At 53.4% G+C, this 22,703-nt stretch overlaps 7 protein-coding genes and 1 non-coding gene across 8 annotated transcripts; 3 read left to right on the top strand and 5 right to left on the bottom strand.

The window, feature by feature from the left end:
• Positions 1-1,275: 1,275 nt before the first annotated feature.
• LOZ57_003051 (uncharacterized protein) lies at positions 1,276-2,924 on the bottom strand (the record flags this gene model as incomplete). Its single annotated transcript, XM_049252105.1, has 3 exons — positions 1,276-1,318; positions 1,380-1,803; positions 1,865-2,924. The coding sequence occupies 3 exons, from the start codon at positions 2,922-2,924 to the stop codon at positions 1,276-1,278; spliced, it is 1,527 nt and encodes a 508-aa protein (XP_049108988.1).
• Positions 2,925-4,941: 2,017 nt separating this feature from the next.
• On the top strand, positions 4,942-6,982 carry LOZ57_003050 (uncharacterized protein; the record flags this gene model as incomplete). The annotated part of the gene is made up of 4 exons (XM_049252104.1): positions 4,942-5,290; positions 5,395-5,471; positions 5,539-5,680; positions 5,739-6,982. 4 exons carry the CDS (start codon positions 4,942-4,944, stop codon positions 6,980-6,982), a joined length of 1,812 nt encoding a protein of 603 aa, XP_049108987.1.
• Positions 6,983-7,248: 266 nt separating this feature from the next.
• On the top strand, positions 7,249-8,434 carry CAR1 (Arginase, catabolizes arginine to ornithine and urea; the record flags this gene model as incomplete). Its single annotated transcript, XM_049252103.1, has 3 exons — positions 7,249-7,335; positions 7,490-8,076; positions 8,131-8,434. The coding sequence occupies 3 exons, from the start codon at positions 7,249-7,251 to the stop codon at positions 8,432-8,434; spliced, it is 978 nt and encodes a 325-aa protein (XP_049108986.1).
• A 576-nt stretch (positions 8,435-9,010) lies between these two features.
• LOZ57_003048 (uncharacterized protein) lies at positions 9,011-9,538 on the bottom strand (the record flags this gene model as incomplete). The annotated part of the gene is made up of 1 exon (XM_049252102.1): positions 9,011-9,538. The coding sequence occupies one exon, from the start codon at positions 9,536-9,538 to the stop codon at positions 9,011-9,013; it is 528 nt and encodes a 175-aa protein (XP_049108985.1).
• Positions 9,539-10,206: 668 nt separating this feature from the next.
• LOZ57_003047 lies at positions 10,207-10,278 on the top strand. The gene has a single exon. It is a non-coding gene; the product is annotated as a tRNA-Arg (tRNA).
• Positions 10,279-10,539: 261 nt separating this feature from the next.
• LOZ57_003046 (uncharacterized protein) lies at positions 10,540-12,775 on the bottom strand (the record flags this gene model as incomplete). Its single annotated transcript, XM_049252101.1, has 3 exons — positions 10,540-10,761; positions 10,825-11,331; positions 11,390-12,775. The coding sequence occupies 3 exons, from the start codon at positions 12,773-12,775 to the stop codon at positions 10,540-10,542; spliced, it is 2,115 nt and encodes a 704-aa protein (XP_049108984.1).
• Positions 12,776-13,896: 1,121 nt separating this feature from the next.
• On the bottom strand, positions 13,897-19,860 carry fcp1 (CTD phosphatase Fcp1; the record flags this gene model as incomplete). The annotated part of the gene is made up of 7 exons (XM_049252100.1): positions 13,897-16,192; positions 16,269-16,355; positions 16,443-16,667; positions 18,513-18,755; positions 18,817-19,471; positions 19,532-19,679; positions 19,759-19,860. 7 exons carry the CDS (start codon positions 19,858-19,860, stop codon positions 13,897-13,899), a joined length of 3,756 nt encoding a protein of 1,251 aa, XP_049108983.1.
• Positions 19,861-20,679: 819 nt separating this feature from the next.
• RPT3 (26S proteasome regulatory subunit 6B) lies at positions 20,680-22,224 on the bottom strand (the record flags this gene model as incomplete). Its single annotated transcript, XM_049252099.1, has 6 exons — positions 20,680-20,698; positions 20,756-21,419; positions 21,480-21,766; positions 21,822-21,920; positions 21,978-22,019; positions 22,067-22,224. The coding sequence occupies 6 exons, from the start codon at positions 22,222-22,224 to the stop codon at positions 20,680-20,682; spliced, it is 1,269 nt and encodes a 422-aa protein (XP_049108982.1).
• Between the last annotated feature and the right edge of the window lie 479 nt (positions 22,225-22,703).

The raw sequence follows: 22,703 nt of genomic DNA, 5'->3' as shown, positions 1-22,703 counted from the left end.
TGCAGATGCCGTGGTAGCGAGGCACGCGTGTGAAGGTGCCGAGTCGAGCTCGCCGTGCTCTCAAGGTCAAATTCGATGATGCCAAAGCCCGTTGCCGCTGCTTCGTCTTCGATAAACCGCTTAAAACTCTGGTTCAAGTTTTGGATCTGAACGCGGTCTTATTTGGCTATCGAATAGACGGGAGGTTCGTGCGTTCGAATAAAAGAAGCCGGTTCCAGGGCAGCGAGGGTGTCACAGAATCTTGCTGAAGCCTTGTACAGTACCAAGCCAGCTATTCTTTCTTGTTTGGTCTCTTCAGCTAGCTGCCGATGCCCACGGGCGGTGGATCGATTGGAGACATCAAAGTGAAGCTGATAACAAAGATGAAATGTGATCTCTTCATAAAGACCTCACAGTGAACATTCCATGTTCAACGAAGCCTTTTGGAAGCACATTATCTGGGAAACGGTTTCGACAAGGGCCCGCCGCAGAGCCAAACTTGTTTGGAAACGCGTTGGAAGGTAGCACAAGTGATGAACTGATAAACAAAAGAGAAGAGTTCGTTGAGCAGAAGAGGTGTTTTCTTGCCGGAGATGTTGTTTATATGCATTTCTGGGGGTGTCCTTGTTAGGGCAACAGCCAGGCAGAGAACAAGAATGGAAAGAGCCGGCTAGTAAGCAAGCAAGTACGGGCAAGAAAGAGTAGGGGCGAGGTTCTCCCCTAGCGTAGTTGCCTTATCTACCCCGGCATATACGTCTCGGCTGAAAGGGCTTCTTAGAACGCTACAACGCAATTCTGTTAGGCATGTGAACATGTCTAAAGAATCATTTCCTAAGGATCAAGTGCTAGAAGCTGCAAGGTTTAGAGTGAGGAAGATAAAGGGTTTGCCACAAGGAGGTATTAAGGGAGCACTCAACGGACGCCGGTTATTCTTCAACATTCGGTTTGAGCCTATGGAAAGTTAAGTAACAAGATCAGCTCGCAAAAATGGGTAAATTAGGACAAACTCAGCAACCCAGATTATACAAGAACCCTCATAAGCAATGAATCATCAATAAAATTGAAAAAAAAAAAAAAGGCAGGCTAAAATTCACAAGATGTGTGTTATCAAAGACACGGAGGAAAGGGGAGAATACTTTGAAGAAAAGCAAGACGTCGGTACTTCACCGTCATTAAAAACCTCGTAAGATGCTTTGAACAAATGAAATAAAATAAATCAAAAGACAAAAGAAATTCGTTAACAGGCTCTCATTTTTCTGTACTTCATGAACTGGCTATCCTTGACACCGGCGCTGGTCATGAGATAATCGCCGCGGCAATGGACATAAAGCCGAAATACCTAAGTTCACCAAGTTAGCCAGGACACTCCAGAACACTCAAGAGGAAAGACAGTCACATACAGCACAGCACACTTCCAGCCGTCATGGGGGTCGATTAGATACTCATGGCCGGGCGGGCCATTCGACGCCCACAGGGCAATCATGCCCCCAATAATGGCCACGATCACAATGCGCCCGAAGAACTCGCTGATGGCGCCGAACGCCAGAAGCGGGAACAAGATGGCGGCGCAGATCGCGGCGATGGTGGAGTAGATGGGGTTCTGGGGGTGGAGGAGGGCGGCAGCGACGGCATCGGGGTCGCCGTCGGCGGCGGGCCGGCGCGAGGGCGCGACGAGTACGAGGTCGGATTTGTGGTCGAGGATGCGGCGGTCGCCTCTGGCGGGCGACGGGGAGGTGGTGAGGGCGTTGGAGTAGGTTTCGATGTCGGCGTCGGAGGGCGAGGGGAGGGTTTGGACGACTTTGTTGAAGGAGCAGAGGGCGCGGTCTGGAAAGGGGGTGGCGTGAGATCGCGGGCTAGTCACGACGGCTAGGGAAGAATAACTTACTATACTGCTCCGTCTTCGCAGCCACTTTCTCGATCAGGTCCGTTCGCTTGTAGTGCAGAACGGAATAGTCCTGGATCTGGAGATCGTGGTACTTGGCCGCGAGCATCTTCTGGCGCGGAGAGTTACGTGTGTTGGGAGACGCCTGGTGGGCGGCCTCCAGTTCGTCCAGCGTACTCAGGTCCTCTTCCAGCTGGATGATTTCCTCCTGGAGATGCCGCAGCAGGCGGTGGTTCAGAGCGTCGAACTTGCGGTAGATGCGTGGGCGCGGCTCCGCGGCCGGCTGCTCGGGCGCGCGCCGGGGCGACAGCATGGCGAGAGAAGTGCGGCGGGCGCTCTCCACGGCGCGGGCGGTATCGACGCTGGGGAGGTCGGGCCTGGGTCGTCTCTTGTGCGGCGTGGGCGTGGTGGGCAGGTGTTTGGCATAGTAGAAGGACTCTGGAGTGGCGACGTCGAAGACCGAGGCAGCGGGCGTGGCCTGGTTCTCGAACAGCGACTCGGTGTCGGTCGTGTACGCGCCGGCCATGCGAGCTGGCTTCTTCCCGCGCAGGGCCGCGGCGAGGTCCCATTTCAGGGGCACGTCCGGTGGAGTGGGCGGTTGATATTCGTCGGCGGACGACGCAGCCCCTGGACTGGGGTCTCTGACAGACACGCCCGAGTCCGAACGGAAGCTGTATGAGCCACTGGAGTCCCGCGAGCGGTCCTGCGGCTGGGCGGCGAGCTTCTTCGCTGCTGGCTCCGTATACCGTCGGTCAGCCGCGCCGCGTGCTTTCACCACCACGGCGGCGTCCGGGTCGTCTTGGTCCAAGAACTGGAAGACATCGGGCGCTCTCTCGGCCACGGCGACTTCGGTCAGCCGTGTGGCAGCGCGTCGACGGCCGGGGGCAATCTCGCGGTCGCTGCCGGTCTGCGAGATGCTTTTGCTCCGGGGGCGGGCCTTTGCGTCCGAGCTGTCGTCGAACGAGCGGGCCACGACGGCGTTGGCCACGACGGCCATTGGATTTCTAAAAGGGCTTGCGGCCTTTTTCGATGCACGACGCTTGCTGGGCCTGACGTGGCTCATGGCGGCGTGCTAGAAGGGCCAGAGGGGCTTGGGATATCACGATGACGGGGAGGTCCAGCACGCCTGTCTCTCACGGTCAGTCCGGCGGAGATATTCGACAAAAGGCGTGAAAATGGGCACATAGAAGCAGTGTCGACGGCGGGAAAGGATGCGGTTCGGGGCAGCGGCCAATGGTAGTAGTTATACAATTGCAAGGAAGTCGGAAAGGCTGTGATGGGGATAAAGATAGATCAAACAACAGCAACCAGAAGGGAAAAAGCAACAGCGGCCAGCGCGAGCGAGAGAGCGACTCCAACGACAATAAAAGGAGATGTTAAGAAGCCAAAAAAAAAAAAAAAAGGCCCCCGAACAACGCGCGACAGGCCGTCCGACCGCGCGCGGTCAGCAGCCAAACTAGCGGGTTTGAGGAGCGTCTCAGCAACGCGGCCCCCCCAGCATGCCCAGCACGCACACTAGCGAGGGTGCTGCCGGAGCTAGGATCTGGCTGGCTGGCTGGGCTGATCAGGATGGGGGAGAAGGACGGCGTAGTTACCACTAATACAGTTAACTATACGAGGCTGCGGTCGACGACCAGCAGTGTCCCAGCGAGGGAGCAACGCCGGCCGATAGCCTCGTGGACAGCGGACAGCGATCGCGATGATACTCCGATTTCAACAGCGACCGCCCCCCGGCCGGCCGGCCTGCATGCAATGATTCTATTCTATAAAGCACCGCGTCTCTCGTGGCCGTCGCTGACTCGTCCCAGCTCGCAGCGTGGAGGGCGAACTGCAGCGAACACCGCTGCGTGCTGGACTTGCAGTGTAGTTAACTAACTAGTTAGTTGACTGGCTCGCTTTCTGTCGAGAGCCAACGCAGCGTCTGCGCGCAGGCCCCGTGGTGGCACCAGAGGGAGGCCGATCGTCAGATCCTGCTCGGAGCGCAGGATGAAGTAGGAGTAGCTGCCCAGCACTCCGTAGTCAAGATATCGAACTATGTCCTCCGTCTGTATGATGTCTGCAGCCCGCCCGGCCCCGCAGGCTCGCGTCACCCCCCCCCCCCCCGCGTCTGCCGCCAAGCCTATCTGCCGTCGCGCCGCGGTGTTTTAGCGCGGCGGCGGGGCCCGCGCCATTGTTCTTCCGCAGTGCCAGCCAATCGGATGCTGCTGGCTCGGCGTCGAAGCACGTGCCGCTGCCTAGGACACGCGGCGCTAATGTCGCACCCTGTATCTGATTGGCTGGTGATCTCCACCGGCATGGCTCGGCGATCGTCTATCTATAGAACGGGGGAGACTTCCATGTAGAGAGCTGGATACATAGTCAGGAAATAGATTCTCTTCGGTAGAAGGTCACCAGACAGGCAACTGCCGCGTCCGATCATCGACGTGGTGGCAGCCGCTGGACAAACGGCAAGCTACGTTGCGTGCCAACTCCCGGTGGCGGCGCGCGCACCTACCAGCCGACAGTGCATCTGGCACCCACCTATCATTTGTGAACAGACAGCCACAGGCCCTGGTCACATGCCAATAGGAGCACGACGGGACGACCCGGCCGGAGGTCTCTGGCTGTTTGAGTGAACGGAGTTGAATTCAGGCTTTGCGTGTTGGCGCGCTGGTATGCGGTGTTTTCAGGCCCAAGGGTAGTAAACGGCGCCCGGCGTCGGTGTTGCTACTGGTTCTGGCCTGGGCCGGCTGCGTTTGAGATGGGAGGCATCTGTGTATCAGGGGTGATGTTCAGAGTGCAATCATGGGAGGCATGTTGTTGGGTTGCAGATCGGGTTGAATGCACTGTCTGGCAGACTCCATACTTCGTGCGGAAGATGGATAGCACTGACCAGAACAGCGTATGAGAGAGAGACTGCCGTAGAACTTGGTAGTGCCGCGTGACTGCGCGATAAGATAGCAGGCTACGGCGGTCCACAGCACCACCCATTACCACCAACACACCACGCCGTAGCTGGCCTTCCACTCCCAACTCCCAACGCAACCCGACTTCGCCTCGCGCTCGCCTCGCCCCCGTCTGCTGTCCCCCCCCCCTCGGCCATGCATACAGCGCTGCAGCACAGCATCTGGCGGCGCGCACTCTCGCTCTCGCTCTCGCGCGCGCAGCGCCTTCCCCCGCGTCTCTTCCGCCATGCACCCACCACACACTGTCTCGCTGGCCGGAGCTTGCCCACGCGCGCGCTCAGCACGGACACTCACACGAACAATGAGGAGGCGGCGGCGGGGGTGATCGTGCCGCTGCGGAAGGAGTTGAAGGAGAAGGCGAGAGCGAAGAAGCGGCGCGCGGCGGTGGAGGAGCTGCACGAGGCCGACGACGACGGAGAGTGGGAGTTGACGGTGGGCATTGAGGTGCATGCGCAGCTGGATACGGATGCGAAGCTGTTTTCAGGTGAGCGGGAGAGAGAGAGAGAGAGAGAGAGAGAGAGAGAGAGAGAGAGAGAGAGAGGGACTGGGCTGGGATTGGGACTGGGGCTAAGGGTGTGCGATGATTAGGGGCGTCGAGTGCGCAGGACGACGAGCCGAATTCGAATGTGGCGCTGTTCGACCTGGCGTTCCCGGGCAGCCAGCCAGTGAGTGCAGACGTGAATCTAGATATGTTTTGAGAGGTTCCATGTCTGATGAATGGGCGGGCAACAGATCTTTCAGGCGGAGACGCTGATCCCGGCGCTGCGGGCGGCCATCGCGCTCGAGGCCGACGTGCAGCGCGTGAGCCGGTTCGACCGCAAGCACTACTTCTACCACGACCAGCCGGCGGGCTACCAGATCACGCAGTACTACGGTATGGATCTCCTCTGCCGTGGGTTAGCTCTCCCTCTCCCGCTGACACGCCAGAATAGAACCGTACGCGAAGAACGGCGTGCTGCGGCTGTACGCGCGCGACGGCCTGGCGGCGGCGGACGGCGCGTGCGTGGAGGTGGGCATCCAGCAGCTGCAGCTGGAGCAGGACACGGCCAAGTCGCAGGAGCTGCCGGGGCGCACGTACGCGCTGGACTTCAACCGCGTGTCGCGGCCGCTGATCGAGATCGTCACGCGGCCGCAGCTGCACTCGGCGGCGGCGGCGGCGGCGTGCGTGCGCAAGCTGGCGGCGGTGCTGGCGGCGTGCGGGGCGGCGACGACGGGCATGGAGCACGGCGGGCTGCGGGCGGACGTCAACGTGTCGGTGCGGCGGCGCGGCGATGGCGCGCTGGGCCAGCGCACGGAGATCAAGAACCTGAGCAGCTTCAAGGCGGTCGAGGACGCGGTGGCGGCGGAGCGGCGGCGGCAGATCGCGGTGCTGGCGGCGGGCGGCGCGGTGGCGGGCGAGACGCGCGCGTGGACGCTGGGCGGCGCGGCCACGCGGCGGCTGCGCGGCAAGGAGGGCGCCGTCGACTACCGCTACATGCCCGACGCCGACCTGGCGCCCGTGGTCGTGGGCGCCGACCTGCTGGCGGTCCTGCGCGCCACGCAGCCGCCGCTGCCAGACGCGCTGGTGGCGCAGCTGACGCACGACGCGCGCTACGGCTTGTCGACGGCCGACGCGCAGGCGCTGGTGGCGCTGGACGGCGGCGCGCGGCTGGAGTACTACCAGGCCGCGGTCGCGGCGCTGGCGGCCCTGCAGGCAGCAGCAGCAGCCGCCGAGCCGGCAGCCACAGCGCCGGGGGTCGCGGGCGGGCGCGCGCTGGCCAACTGGACGCTGCACGAGCTGGGCGGGCTGTTCGGGGCGCGCGCGCAGGCGTGGGACTCCGGGCGCGTGCCGGCGACGGCGCTGGCGGAGATCGTGCACTTGGTGGCGCGGCGGGCGCTGACGGGCGGCGCGGCCAAGGCGGTGCTGGCGCGCGTGTTCGACGGCGACCGACGGCCGGTGGCGCGCATCGTGGCCGACGACGGGCTGGCGTTTGCCGCGCTGGCCGACGCCGAGTACGACGCGCTGGCGCGCCGCGTGGTCGACGAGGCGGCGGCGGGCGGCGGCCAGGCGAAGCCGGCCTGGCTGCTCGGGTGCATGATGCGCGCGGGCGGGCGCGGGCGTATGGAGCCGGGGCGGGCGCGGGCGGCGCTGGAGCGGGAGCTGGCGCGGCGGGCGGGGCAGTGTACGATAGAGTAGAATAGCTATACCACGAATACTCCGTAGTTTCATACAAGACTCGCACGATACGACGCAGCGTCGCAGCGGGCGGAGCCAGGCCGCCAGCTAGCGGCGCGGCTCTCTTAAAACTGTACTTCGCGGCCAGCGCGTTCCCCTAACAGCATTTGCAGCCGGCCCGCCGCCCGCTGGTATCCGCCGGCCGGCAGGTATAAAGCTGGCCGTGGACGAGTCGGGCTGCCCGTCTGCCGTTAAGAACAACCATCGCATCCTCTCTCACCCTCGCCATGACCGCGCCCAGCACGATTGCGCAGAAATTCATCAGCCGCGGCCATGAGCTCGGCGTCGTGGCCGTGGGCTTCTCCGGCGGGCAGGTGAGTATCTCGCCCCTCTGCTCTCCTACTACTCGCTCTGCTCTAACTCTCCGCTCCTCTCCTACTACTCGCTCTGCTCTACTCTCCGCTCCTCTCCTACTACTCGCTCTGCTACTACTACCCGCTCTGCTCTACTCTCCGCTAACACCCCCAGTGCAAGCAGGGCGTCGACGCCGGCCCCGCGGCGCTGCTGGACGCCGGCATCCTCGACCAGCTGCGCGACGACCTGGGCTACGCCATCCACCACGACGGACAGGTGCACGACTACGCGGCCGTGCTGCCGGCCGAGGACCCGGACGTGCGCGGCATGAAGCAGCCGCGCGCGGTCAGCGCGGTGTGCGAGCAGCTCGCCTCGCAGGTGTACGAGCACGCGGGCGCGGGGCGGCTGGTGCTGACGCTGGGCGGCGACCACTCGATCGCCATCGGCAGCATCGCGGGCACGGCGCGGGCGGTGCGCGAGCGCCACGCCGGCCGCGAGATGGCCGTCATCTGGGTCGACGCCCACGCCGACATCAACCGGCCCGAGGACAGCGCCAGCGGCAACATCCACGGCATGCCGCTGGCCTTCCTGACGGGGCTGGCGCGCGAGGACCGCCCCGACGTGTTTGGCTGGCTGCGCGACCACCACCGCATCAGCTGCCGCAAGCTGGTGTACATCGGCCTGCGCGACGTCGACCGCGCCGAGAAGGCCCTGCTGCGCGAGCACGGCATCCGCGCCTTTAGCATGCACGACGTCGACAAGTGAGTCTTCGTGCGTCCTCTCCTCCATGGCCCGCTTCTTATTTTCCCCCCCAGGCACGGCATCGGCCGCGTCGTCGAGATGGCGCTGGCGCACATCGGCGCCGACACGCCCATCCACCTCTCGTTCGACGTCGACGCGCTCGACCCGCAGTGGGCGCCCAGCACCGGCACCCCCGTGCGCGGCGGCCTGACCCTGCGCGAGGGCGACTTCATCGCCGAGTGCGTGCACGAGACCGGCAACCTCGTCGCCATGGACCTGGTCGAGGTCAACCCCAGCCTCGAGGCCGCCGGCGCCGCCGAGACCGTGCGCGCCGGCTGCTCGCTGATCCGCAGTGCGCTGGGCGACACGCTGCTGTAGGAATGTATGTATGTACGATGTATATGATATAGACTGTGTGTACCGAGTATGTAGTTCTGTAGTTAATCGACGGGGATGTACCCGCCACCGCATTTCGCGCCAACCACCCGATTGCGACGATCGCCGTTGTGCTGTCAACACCCTCACTCTCCCTCACCACCACCACCACCACCACCACCACCCAACTCACCTCCTCTACTACCTCTCCCACCTCTACTCCTCTCCTCCACGCCTACTCCTCTCTTCCACGCCTACCACCGGGGAGAGTCGCGCACGTCGCCCGCCCCTCGCCTCGCCCGCTGCACAGCGGCCTGACTCTCCCCACGCGCCCGCCTCGCCGTCCTCCCCGTGGCATCGCCCTCGCTCGTCCTCTCTACGCACCACACGCTTCCCATTCTCTCATCCTATCGTCCTCTCACCCTCTCACCTCACACACTCCCACCATGGCCACCACCCGCCGCACCACCACCACCACCGTGCGCCTGCGCAAGTTCCACTGGCCCGAGATCCAGCTCAACCTTTGGATCCTGATCGTGCTGGCCGCCTCCGCCACCTGCCTGGGCATCTTCAGCTGGTTCATGGTCGTGCAGGACCAGATGCGCCTGCCCACGCCGTGGTGCGTCCTCCATCCATCCGTCTCCCCCCACCCCCAAACAACCAAATGGCTAACAAGTCTCTCTCTCTCTCCCGCCCAGGATCTTCCCCTTCATGGTCGCCACCGGCAGCCTGGGCGTGGCCTTCGTGCTGCTCGTCGTCTTCCTGATCTTCCAGAACAAGCTGATCCCCGAGATCATCCTGCTGGGCTCGTTCATCCTGTTCACCCTGTGGCTGACCGGCCTCATCGGCATCTCGCTGCAGCTGTACGGCGCCGTCGCCAGCGTCAACGCCAACTGCCAGAACTACGTCGAGGCCATGGTCTATCGCGGCGCCAGCATCAACACCCTCGCCTGGCTGACCCAGTGGAATATCTGTGCGTGCGCTCCCCTTAATGGTTTTTGTTGTCGCGTGTTGCTTTACTGCTGACACTTTACCAGGTAATTGCTGGAAGGCCGCCTTCTCATTCAGCCTGGTCAACACCATCTTTTTCGTCTGGATGCTCTTCATGGCCATGCAGGTCCGCCGGGGCAGTTTCTAGGCCCTTCCCCCCACATGCCCATTCACACAACTCGACTTCAACGTACATACTATATGCCCCCGCTCTAGATCTTGACGACGCCACGCATTTTAGGTCCCTTTTTTCCATACATCAGCAGGAGTTTCTCCAGGGTAATTTCCCACCACCAGCCAGATCTCTTTTTTCTTCTCGTTCTTGTTTTTCTATATACATCTGCTATTTAGCGATACAAAAAACTGCCTGGCGTTTTTTTTGGGGTGAGGGGCGAGGAAGCCAGGCTTGGCCCATCTATACACATACATACACAGTTGGGGTGTTTTTTTTTTTTTTTTTTGTTTTAAATCTTTGTCTACAGCCCTACGCTGGCTCACTCGAGACCCACTGAAAAGCCTTCTTCAAGGCTCAATTAGTCCGTCAAAGCTTATCGTGTTTTGATCTGACGATGACTCAGCCACGCGTCTACACGCGTACTCCGTACTCCGTAGTAGTTACCCCAGTAATCAACTTAAAAAAGTGTCCGTCGTGCTTTGCGCCGGCAACTCTCTGTTAATGCTTTCTTGTAGAATCTGGACATTTGGGCGGGTTGGGTGTCGATAGACTTCCATTTATTCTAAATGCTATGTTTAGTTTCAACATGTTCTATCCTACCAATAATAATGGTCTCGTGGCCCAATGGCAGGGCGTCGGTTTTCGGCACCGAAGATTGCGCGTTCGAGTCGCGTCGAGATCGAATCCTCAACATTTTTTTGGACTTCATTTATTATCCGATAATTCCGCTGCTTCTATGGAAAAGAAAAAGAATCTAACAACAATAGTATACCCAATTTTGTTAATGTATCCCGAGAATGTCGAAAAATGCACATCGCTCTCTCTTTGTATCGTGGCAGATATGGTGGTTGAACACCCGATGCCCCCAAAACCCAGTCATAGTTAACGAATCCTGATCGATCTATGTTTCAACACCTCCTGAACACCAACCCCTAAAAACATTCTAGCACTGCAAGTCGTCCAGAGACTCCTTCAGCATGCTGACCAAATGGGTAAGCTCCTTTCTCCGCTCAGTCTTCGATCCCGGCTCCGCTGCGATCTTCTGGAGCTCTTTGTCGGTTAACGAGAGCACGGTCGTGGGATTGAACACATTGGGCAGCTTGGAAACGATGTGTCTCTCGATCACCTGGCGGCAAACATTATCGACAAAAGTCTTCATCGCGACCTACATGGCTGCGTGTTAGCATACAGTGCAGCTTGATGTCCACCGCATGGTGATTTTACTTACCTTGCAATAGGCATCGAGCGCTGCCGTGGCTTCCTGACATGTTTGCTCGTTCATATCAACAATAATGGCGTTTTGCACCTCGTTCAATACTTTTGCCTTGTCGATGTGGGTGTAGGTAGGTGTCCACTTTATTTCATCAAACGCTTCTGCAACCGCCTCTTTTAGCCCCTGGTTTCTGATCTTTTGAATATTGTCAGTGAAATAATGGTTGTATGTTATCGGCTGAAACTTCTCGTCTCGGCAAATCTTCTCAAGCTCATCTAGCGCATCGTCCAAATTTACCCTTAGCCTTGAATTGATAACGCGATGAAGTTCCAAGCGTACGTGTTCTTCACTAACAACCTGTTTCAAAACTCTGTCCACGAAGTCCCGTACGAGATTGTGAACCGACTGAGTGTGTCTTTTTGCCACGACAGGCCAGTGGTTTGATTGCTCGTGGAAAAGCTCCATAAGAAGAGTATGGTTGCAATTACCTGGAAGCTCAAGCCCCCGGGTATTTTGGTATGTCTCGAGATATTATCAGCTAGGAAAGAAACATAAATTAAACAAGGTTAACATTTCTTACCATCTTTACATGAGCATGAAACTCGCCAGTTGATACGATTTCAGGTTCATCCAGTGCTAGTAATTGCGCATACGTCTTAGTATCCAGCGGCATACTTAAAACAAGATGGCGTTTAATATCCAGCAGTCTTTCGTCATTGGGGCGCTGATTAAGTCGTCTTTTAGAAGAATATTGTCGCATGTATCCCGCAAACTCCTCATTTAAGAGATGAATACGCGCTCGTAACCTGTTGTGCAAAAGCCGCTCCCTTGCTTCGGAGAAGAATTCTGGCACAGTCCCCTGATATGTTCCATCGGTAGCTGAGGCCACCAGGTTTGAAAAGGTGCTGCCAAGTTTTGAGATAAATAGTCGTAGCTCAAGGACTGTCTTCCTTTCCTCACCTAGCGCTTCGAGATCCTTTTCGGCCTTGTTCAGCAATTCGAATACATCCGCCTGTACCTTGGGTAATTCCCTTTCGATATGTCCTTCCAGGAGGGTTTGAAGAGATGCTCTTAGGGCATCCACTCCAATTCGACTGTAATCAGGCCTATGTTTAGACCACTTCTGAGCCTGAAACCACTGTAGCTCTTTTGATTTCCGTTCGTCTATAGTGATTCCTCGCTTCAGTCCATCCGGGTCAGGATTTTTCAGCAGATAAAAACCAAGCTTTAGCTTGGTCGGGCCGTCATTTCGCAGCAGTTGAACAACTTTCCCCTCTGTATTCTTGTTAATAAGGTCAGGCTTGGTAAGAATTCCCACAGTCCTCTCTCCAGGTTTGTCGAAATGCCGTGCACGTTGAATGATCTTTTGTGTTTCGATATCACTAGGCGCTGGCAGAACGGCGAGGATAATTGTACGTGAATTTTCCAGGTAAGAATCCACCAATTTTCCGACCATATCAATATTGTCTTCATCTTCCGATACAGCAATAAGACCCGGGAGATCCACAATAGTTAGATGAAGACCAGTATCACCAATCACTTCAATTCGTAATACATCGGCTGCGAATGCTGGGGCATTATCATTTTCAGAATATCCCTTCAGCCCAAAAAGCCGCGAAACTTCTTCAATAACCACTGGTAACTCGTCGTAGCTAGAGAGCGAACGAGAGTACTGACGGAAAACCCCTACCTTTTCCGGATCTCGTGAAGCGTGTGGTATGACAGACGCCGTAATAGTGCGATCACAAACAGCATGTCGAAGAATTATTTCAGTTGCAAACCTGGTGCATAAGCCGTCTTTCCGAGGGAACGGGATTCCTGTGATGCCTTCTAGAACGGAGCTTTTACCAGCCGATTGATCCCCACAAACGACCAGCTGCGGAAGGGCGATATGGTCTCCAACACCACGGGCTCTGACTTTGTCAATAATATTGAGTTTATTTTTTATCACATCTGATTCGATCATCTTGTTTAATTAGTAGGAGTGTCCGTGAAACTTTGCAACTTCTAAGGTAAGAAAGAAGAAGAGAATATTAGATATGAATGTACGGTGTATGTTCATACTATGAGGGCCATGTTAGAAAAGATAGCAGAAGATCTCAGCAGTTTATATGCAGTGTTGTAAGCCGAAGAGGAACAATAAGTGGTATCCATTTGCTTATGGGGGGAGACATGATCTTGCACATGTTTCAGGCTCCCAGGAAGTTCCGTTAATACAGACTATGGAAATGAGCGGCTCTGCTTTCATGTCAGGCTAGGTTCTTTGCCTAGCCCCGCAAGACCCAGGTTGATTGTTATAGGTCTCGCAAACATATTTCACTATTATGCCCAATTGGCTTAATAGTAAATCATCAAATATAATGAATAGTGGTGAAAGGGTAGAGACATGCGCTTTTAAGGCCAGTCATTATTTGTGTACCAGCCCAGGCTAACGAAAATCCCCAAAAGTGCTAAACAGGTCTAAGAAACCAGGAAAATAACATTGTGTGGTTGGGGTGAATGGATGGTGGAGGTTTGGAAGACGGAAGACGTTGTGAGCTCCTCCCGCCTGGCTAGTATCTAGTAACCAAACTAAACCAACAGTCTTGGCAAGTTTTCCATCAAAAGCAAACAGATGTAGACTGAAGTGTCCGCGTAGAACATTTGTATCGACATTCCATTATGAATAGCGGCTGGAAAACAGTAGTTGGTCAGGTTCATGTAGTCATAGCTATAGGTACTTATCCCAGAAAATGAAAGGTTTGCTGGGCCAGAATTCACCCCAGATGGTAAGCGCTGATAGCAATCCAACCCCCACTAAATTCAATATCAGAAGCTCAAAACTATCACCCGCACAAATAAAGCAAATCCCACACACGCCCTTGCTTTCCCAAACACCATAGCAGTCACACCAACAAAATTGAAACATGCCATCCCAGGACCGCGGAGAGGGTAAAATAGTAAACGCCTCGCTATGCCGAGAGGTCATCATTCAAATGCATGGCGACAGGTAAAAAAATGAGGGTGGGAGAGGGTCAAGCCTGCCCCTGGAGAGAAGTGGTACAAACAAAAATGCCGTATTAGTGCAAATAGACAGGGTTTCCACCTCTATCCATTATCACTCATGTTCCTGTCGCCCGTCTCTTCTTCCCAGTCCTCGTTTTCAAATGCAGCCAGCATTTCGCGCTCTAGTTCATCTTGGTCATCGTCTCCGTTGTCATCGTTGGAAGAAATCCCGTGTTTAACTTCAACGTCGGCCTCAGGTTGACTGCTGCTACCAGCTGCGACTTGCACCTCGCTTCCTGCATTAGGGATGCCTGAAGCTTCGCCACTTCCTTGCGCAGCAGGCGTCTCGGAATGTGTGTCTTCTGTACTGATCGAAGCGGCATTGGACACCTCCTTGAGCCCCGTTGTCCGCTCATGGGATCGTTTGATCTTCTGGGACAATCGCGAACCGGGATGGGCTTGCAGCTGGTGGTCCTCGAGGGCAGGTCCTTCTCCTCCGCTCTCGTCGCTTTCTAGATCGCGTTTGCGTTTTCTATCGGTTGTCACGACCATCGACCGTTGAGATATTGAGGCATCGCTGTCGCTTTCACTTTCTTCGTTGTCACTGCCTAGAAACGCTTTGAGTTCATCGTGTACCTCAGCCTGTTCATCAGCATCGTATCCTATCCGTGAGTGCTCATCAAGGCCCGTCGACAATAATATCTCCTCATCGGCCGTGCCCAACTCTTCGCTTTGGCTATTGCCTTTTAGAAAATCCATATCGTCGTCATCCATTGAAATGTCGTCTTCAGAAGACGACAAATAGCCAGGATCGTCCAGGTCCTTTGGTTCTTGGGAGCTACTTCCTAAATTAATCGGCTCGCCGCGGTCATCAGGGTGGACCGGAACCAGGTAAGGCTCCTCCTGAAGACGTTTCCATTGTACCAGAGAATCCAGAAGCCACTGAATCGTGACTATCTTGATTTTCGGGTATCTTGTCGCCTCTCGAACTTTAGCTGTGCGATTTCTCCCTGCAACGAGATGGGTGGTCCTCGAGTCGATTTTTTGCGTGATAATGACTCCGAAACTCTTTGCCCAAAGCGAAATATCCGCTTTTTGTGTGTCAGTTCCAAGAGGCAGCACGCCGGAGAAAACGACAACTATGGCCTCCAGTATTTTTCGCTTGATTTGTGGCATGATAACCTTGATATCAGGGACAGTGCGAAGGTCAATGCCTTTGTCTTTGGTGGGAACAATTTCGCCCCGCAACGCTGATACTCGACCCCCCAGAGATAGAGAACGTTTTCTGTCGTATTCTTCAAAGAAACGCTGATGGATCAGTCTCAATCTCTCTGCCAATTGAAAGAGCTCTGTGTCATTATCTTCTAAAAGGTGATGGCGATGTTTCGATGAATCTTGAGAGTCATCGCTAGCCGAATCTCCATTTTCCGCAGCCTGCATTTCAGCAGCTTCGTCCTCTGCGTCAAGCTGTTTTTGCTTTTGCAATAGTGGTCGTTCCTCAACTTGATGTGCAATGAGCTCTTCTTGTTGATTGGTTTGCTCCTGGAGTAGCACGGGGTTATTACCACCTCCCATAGTCACGAGCTGTTCCAAAGTTGAGACGTCTTCCTTTGGCTTTTCATCGATATCCATCTCGCTTGAACCGTTGATTCCAGGCTCAGTTTGCGCGTCTGGGGTGGCCTCCGGCTGTTTCTTTATCTTAACCTGTCCTCTAGGCGCGCCCTTTAACTCCTGTTTTTTCGGAAGAAAACTGGAATTGATATCGCCAATTCCAACGAAGAAATCATAAGGAAAGACCCTGATAAGGTTATCACTCCACTTCCACACGTCTCCACGGTCGTCAATAATCACGACCATTTTAGTGTCAACGGGGAACAAGCGTTGCAGATTCTTTGCCGTGAGACTACCACTCTCATCACGGCTTAAAATTCTATCTCCAAAAATCCTCCGATCCGGGTCCACAATGTTCGCAATATTCTGCGCGTATGCTCGGGTGCCCATCGTATAGATATGGAGCTCATAAAGGCCCGAGACTTTACGCAAAAACTCTTCCAGGCCTGGTCGCAACTTGATGTAGTACCAGCACCCCCTCATTCCGGGCCCATCATCAATAAGCTGGAATGAACGAACATCTTTCACGGCCTCGTAATTAGGGTTCGATTTATCCTCCCGCCATTCCCCGACAGTTGGGTCAACCGTCGCGTGAATGATCGTTTGATCCAAGTCAACGACCAGAGACAGCTTCCTTGAGGCGAGAAGTCGGCGCTTTGCATCCTCCTCGACGCGCGTGGCCTTATCCTTACTGACAGTCAAAGCCGCGCTATCATGGACCATCCGAATTGGAGCTCGCGACGAATCTAGGATTTCGGTGTTGTAGCTGAAACTGCGGGTTTCAAGGCTGGGAGTTAGCGAAATTCGACGCGTAAATCGAGACCTGAAAAAAAAAAAAAACAACGCGCGCAGGGTGAACATACACTGTCATATCTTTCCCGCAATTTGCGCACATGCCGCCAAACTGTACATCGTGAGAACATGGCTCATCTATTTCAGCAATATCAATCCTATAAACAAATTTCGAGGTTAGCGTAATGCATCAATTCCACTCCCTCCGCTCTTTTTCCTCTATGTGAAAGAACCATCAGACTTACGGCTTCTCGATGATCTGCCCTTCTCTAATTTTCCAGTTTAACAATGTACCATCGACTGCGCTCTCGAACTTGGTTGGAAATTTCTTCACCACATCATGTTTGTTACCTAGCCCGTCTCCTTCCGTCACCGTGGTGTGATAGTAGTATGCGAAGAGCGCATCGCCTTGGTGGACACTATCGCCAGCTAGATACAGGAGCTCGGTGACGGTGATCGGATAATGAAGGCTAGAAGATAATTTCAGTAGCATCCCTTAAAGAATTGAAAGGGCTTTCGCGGTGCCCATAATCCGTTTCTTTGATATAGAAGTCGTAGGGTGGTTGACGCGCAAGCTGTTGTTTGAAAGAAAAACTAGCTTGTGTGAAGATAAAGAATGCGCAATGGTACTGTATGGATTATTTTTGTGCGGGGAGGAGTATAGTCCCGGAGCGTGAGTTGTTATTGAGTGTACTTAAATGGAACAGAGAATGTGAGCTCAAAATGGTCTTGGGAGCACAATCAATGTAGCAGGAAATTTGAAGGAGGAAAGAGAGTGCATCCAGTAGTTAGGTTGAGTTCAAGTAGAAGTTCTTTTGTGATGCTTGCGGGCAAGCTGCCTTGCTACATATGTTTGGAGAATAGCGAAGCGCCAGGTGACTGAATGTGACCACTAGTACGGTACAGTACGGGAGCTTCCAATCAACGTCATTCTACGCTAACTATGTTTGTATTAGCGCACGCTACGGCCAATCACAAGTCGTTTGAGCCTTGTCCCTTTACATGACTCTGACCGGCATCAAGCAGGGAAAGTATCATGACACGACAGAAACATGGTTTTAGGACGCTGTGGAGACGATGTGGTCACTACAGATGAGGTTGCACAAAACTGGACGTCGTTGAGCCCCAGTAGTTTGATAACATGGACACCAACTTGCGTGCTTTTTATATGCCCTACGGAGTACACCAGATGCTCAATTGAGCTTAGAATTAGCTTAGCAAAGGATGTTACTCTATAACTATGTAAGCTAAAGTCGTTGAGCTGGAATTTGTGGAGAGCGAACTGTACATCTAATATAAAATTTGGCGGAAGGTACTCCGTATGAAGTGTTGCGTTCTGAAATGGGTATTTAGTATGGAGTACGGAGTACTCCGTACATGTTACGGGAACAAAAATCAGGACCAGGCAAGGTCCTTGTATGCCCTTTTTAAGATCCCATGCCTTGAGTAGATAATGTTGAAATAGAAAAATGTTTATGTTAGCTCTCGCATCTGTGGCTAAGAGATTGTTTCAACCCTCAAGCATGAAGTAGCCTGTTGAATTCGGAATGATACTTCATAGAGAATTGATCTTCTCTGTTGCTATAAGTGGCAAATTCTAGAAAAGCCGTACATGCCCGAATATGATAATGAAAGGGTTCAATATGAAGAACTGGGGGCCCGCTCGAAACGGCGCCATTTCTAGCGCACTCACCTGGATGAAAAATATTGTGCTGATATATGGCAAGAGTTCCAGATTCTTCTCGATGCACAAATTCGGGACACAGCTACTTGTGTTGGAAGTAGGCAATAATAGCCTCGGGCTGTATGTTTCTGTATTGTGACGTATAGTGCAGTGTCTTGGCCCTTGACATCACTCAATTCTCCGAGTTTCCAAGTATTGGAGCTTCAGGCAGGGGAGCACAAGTGCCTCAGTGAAAGTCAAGGAGGGAGTACTCCGTACGGTAGATATTATTTCTGATCCCGATTACATGTCAAATGATGGTGCAATTGCACCAGTACTTGATTACACAAATGATGCCATCAAAAACAAAGCAATATTCGCATCAACTCCAGATAAAATTCTCCCTGGATACTTTGAGTCAAGAAGCCGAGTCCGAAAAAAAAAAAAAAACAAGCAAATCAGATATATCAATAAGCCTAGAAATGTGAGTATAGAAAATCTAGACCCCAGGGCCATGTTACACAGTCTGGACATGGAAGGGTATTCAGCCATCTATCGGATAAGCAGAGAACACACACTCGTCCACCAAATTACCGAGTCACTTTAGTTCTTGGCTTTGGCAAGGCCAACAACATTGTTGCCCAAGTCATACATAGTGTACCAACGTCTCAGGAAAGAATCACCAAGAATAGCCAACGGCCCGACGGGTTCGGGGAAATCCATGCCCATGAAGCTGCTGATGCATGAGCCTTGGACTTCAAGGATGTAATCATTGGCACTGATGGTGAAGTTGTGACCCGAAAGAGTGAATGTGAGGTCTGGAAGCGATGAGCGTTTGTCGCACTCCACTGTGTATTGACCGTTCCATGATTTCTTTGCACCGATCTCTTTGTTGCTAAATAGGCCGCGATATTAGTACTGTTAAGCGATAGGTATCGATGAAATAAGACACTTACAGAAGTTCTGCCATCGTAGATGGGAGGGCGATGAGGGAAGTGCCAGTATCGAGGATGATACCGGTGTTTTCAAGCTCAGCACGCTGGTCGCCAAGAGCAATAGCATCGAAGTCGACCTCCCAGTAAGCTTTACGACGAAGAGGGATTTTAATCATTTCACCACTGTATAAGGACTTATCAATACCGCCGAAGGTAGCGAATGATTGATCACCCTCCTTATTTGCATCGCCAAGATAGAAACCGAAGACTGGCTCATCGATCAACTTCTGGTTGACCATGTTATAGAACGGTGGAGTGATCTTGTTGACTGAGATGCTGTCATATCCAAGTCCAAGAATGCCATCAAACCGGCCGAAGGCAAAAGCAAGGCCAGGTTCACTTGTAGCCTCTGCAAAGAGTTGATCTTTGATAGTGAGGTCACCGATTTTAAGAGTATCTTGCGAAACAAATCCCGAAAGGCTGCCTGAGCCATATCGAATACTGAACTCTGTCCCGTTCTTCTTGTAGGAAGATGAAGCCGAGGAATCATATTTCTTGTGAAGGTAGCAAGCGATGGAGCTACATTGCTCGGATGGAACCCAGAGGTTGGAGCTACCAGTGTCGAGGACGACTTTAAAGTCCTGGGGTGGATTTCCAATCGAGATTTCAGAGAAATCTAGGTGGATTGATAAGCGCTGGGAAATGGTAGCATGTTGAACAACAATGATAAACTTACATTGGGCATTCAAGAAGTTATCGACGAGGACGTTATGGCCACTGTTCGGTTCAGCCTGATCTGCTAGAACTTCCTGTTGATGTGCTGATCTAACACCCAGGTATTTGCGACCAAGAGACTTCATCTGAGTTTCGATGTCGGCATGATCCTGTGATAAAATAGCTATTAGCCGTAGTCCCGGAAGAATACGGTTGCCTAGAGGTCAACCATCAACCTGCAATACGTACGAACTGCTCGGACAGAGAGATCTTCTTCAGTTTGAGCTTGTGCACTTTCGCAGATGTGCAGCCCAGCAGCACGGCGGCCGCGAGCAAGAAGGTGTTCCTCATGGTCAGCGAGGTGGCTGGGAACCAGAGAGGAGGCAGAAGCGCAGGGCTTTGAGGGACTGATGAATTAAAAAACTCGAATTAGGTAACAAAAACGAATGATTTGATGAACTTAAGCAACTCGGATAGGTGTTGATGAAGGGAGAGATGGTGGGTGGTGGGAGCTGTGTTGTTGGGGTGGAGTGGAATGAGGTTGTAGTCTGGGGCCGTTGCTTCGGATATGAAGTCAGGTTCCCGCCCTTGATGACGAACATTTGGCGCCGCCAGTGTCACGTGTCGGTATCTTGGCATCTTGTTGTTGATGTTGACATCACTACCGGCGCGTGTGGAGACCAGACTTTATCGGCCAAAACACTCCGTACCACGGAGACGCTTGCCGTGATGTATTGAAAGGAATACTGCCATACCACATCTTTACTTAGAAAATAAGCGATTCGACCCTCGATTGCTGCCCACAAAGCGGCACATTTTGAGTTTTATCAGGAACAGCCTGTGCTGGTGTAACAGGCAAATTACCCAATAGCTGCATCCCACACATCACCCCTGAGATGTGCATCCCCCAAACAAATAGCTTAATCTCAGACGAGAAGGAGGCGAGAAAGTTACGTGAACCAGAGGAAGCTTTAACATTTATATTATGTTTGATGAAGAGAAGCTACATAATAGGTATATTCAAGTGGTTCTCTTTGCTACAAGTTCAAACCAGCCTGTTGAAAGTGTGCGTTTGTATCCGCATTGAGAGAGACAACTGGCTTCGTCCTGAAAACACCAAACACAAAGAACCTGATTCCATACTGGAAATTCCCTATTCGCTAGAGAGCATCAACGATAGAAATCAAATCTGTAATCATTATAGTTAGTACGGACCATAGCCCCGTTCGCACGGGGAGTAACTCACTTGTCTGCATCTTGTCCTGTCTTGACTTGGCTGGAATATGCGTCTTCAAGATCAGATTGGATGATGTTGTATCGATTCTTACGAACGGCACGCAAGCCAGCTTCCTGCATAATGGCCGCAATCACGGCGCCGGACAACGGGTCATTACGCACAATGAGAGAGTCCAGGTCTACTTCCGGCGATAATGACATTTTCGACGCAATCGTGCCGAAAATCAAACGGCGCTCACGTCTATCACGAAGGGAAGGGAATTCAATCTTTCGATCCAGGCGGCCAGGTCGAAGCAAGGCGGGATCAAGGGTGTCGGCGCGGTTGGTGGCCATGATGACTTTGACATTGCTGGTCTGGTCGAATCCATCCATCTGGTTGAGGAGTTCGAGTAGGATACGCTGCACCTCGCGATCTGCACCTGTTTGGGCGTCGAATCGCTTTGTCGCGATAGCGTCGATCTCGTCAATGAAGATGATGGCTGGCGAGTTTTCGCGCGCCATCCGGAAAACGTCTCGGACCATGCGAGGTCCTTCACCAAGATATTTCTGCACGAATTCGGAGCCAACGACGCGGATAAAATTGGCGGTTGTACTGTTCGCCACGGCCTTCACCAACATGGTTTTGCCCGTTCCGGGGGGGCCATATAAAAGTACACCTCGAGGTGGATCGATTCCTAAACGATAGAAATTATTCAGCAATCAGAAAAGTCATTAGCCAGGGTATTGTATAATACCAATCTGTTTGTACAGGTCAAAATGCGTCAAAGGCAATTCGACGGCTTCTCTGATTTCCTGTTTCTGCATATCCAGTCCACCAACATCGGCATAGGTGACATCGGGCTTTTCGCTCGCACCAAGCATAGCAATGGATGAGTCGGCTTCAGGAGGGAGGATATCAACGAGGGCATTGGAATGACGGTGGAGGGCGACGGAGGACGAAGGCTTTAGCTTCTCTCGGTCAAGGGTTGAGAGAATTCGAACGACATAATTTGAACCGGTGGACGACTGTACGATACCGGTGCTAAGCAAAATATTGTCAGTCGCATCGTCGTCTCATCCATGAATGAGAAACATACTTCTGATCAATAGCTTCCATAAATTGTCCGATGACCAAGGGAACGCTCTGTATTCTTTTGATCTCCTCCTGGGCTCTGACAAGTTCGCGCTTAAGACTCCTGAAATAAGGTTAACGAATTCTAGGGTGAACGACTACACAGTTAAATGTGGCGGACCTTTGCTCATCTTTGATATATTCTTCCTGTAAATTTATGTACCTAAAACGTGTCAGTGGCGAGGTATGACTGTGGAAGCTGAGGCATACTCCAGATGTCGCTGTAGCCTTTTTAAAACAGTATATTCATCGGCATCATTGACTCCCCAGCCCTCCAAAGAGTCGATATCAGGAATGGCATCGGCGGGAGTCGCTTTCAGCGAAGGAGCAATGGCGTTGATTGGGGGCTGGACGGCGGTGTCTCCCATGACGGCGGTCTCGAATATGGCAAACAAAATGAAAATAAGAGGCAATTCAAATTATACTTTTTAACTTTACTTTTCCAAATATAGCTGGGAGTGCGGTGTAGAGAATGAAAAGCACTGCTGCAAAACCGTGAAGCTGGTCTTGCGCTGGAGCTCCTCAGCAGCTATGCCAAGCCTGGCCGACCAGTGATTAATCAGCGATGCCGTCCGTTCTTGGCGCCAGGCTCTCTTCGCGACAAGAAGTTTGGCGGAAGAACGCCCGGCCTTTGTGTGCTCTGGACTCTGGCCTCAATTTTATAATATGCGTCTCATAATTTCGTAAAAGTATTCGCGTTTTACGGGATACTATATTACTATCTCTTCCTCGGCATCTGCCTCGCTCCTTGTTGTTCTACAGCATGATCACACGCTACAGTTCATGAGCGCCTCGCACGAGAGCAGCCAAATTATACATCAATTGCCGCCGCCATCCCCGGCTACTG

This window comes from Ophidiomyces ophidiicola (genome assembly GCF_022830035.1).
Source record: "Ophidiomyces ophidiicola strain CBS 122913 chromosome Unknown scaffold_9, whole genome shotgun sequence".
NCBI lineage: Eukaryota > Fungi > Ascomycota > Eurotiomycetes > Onygenales > Onygenaceae > Ophidiomyces > Ophidiomyces ophidiicola.
The sequence above is the reverse complement of the archived record's forward strand: the minus strand, read 5'-3'. Positions and strand labels throughout refer to the sequence as shown.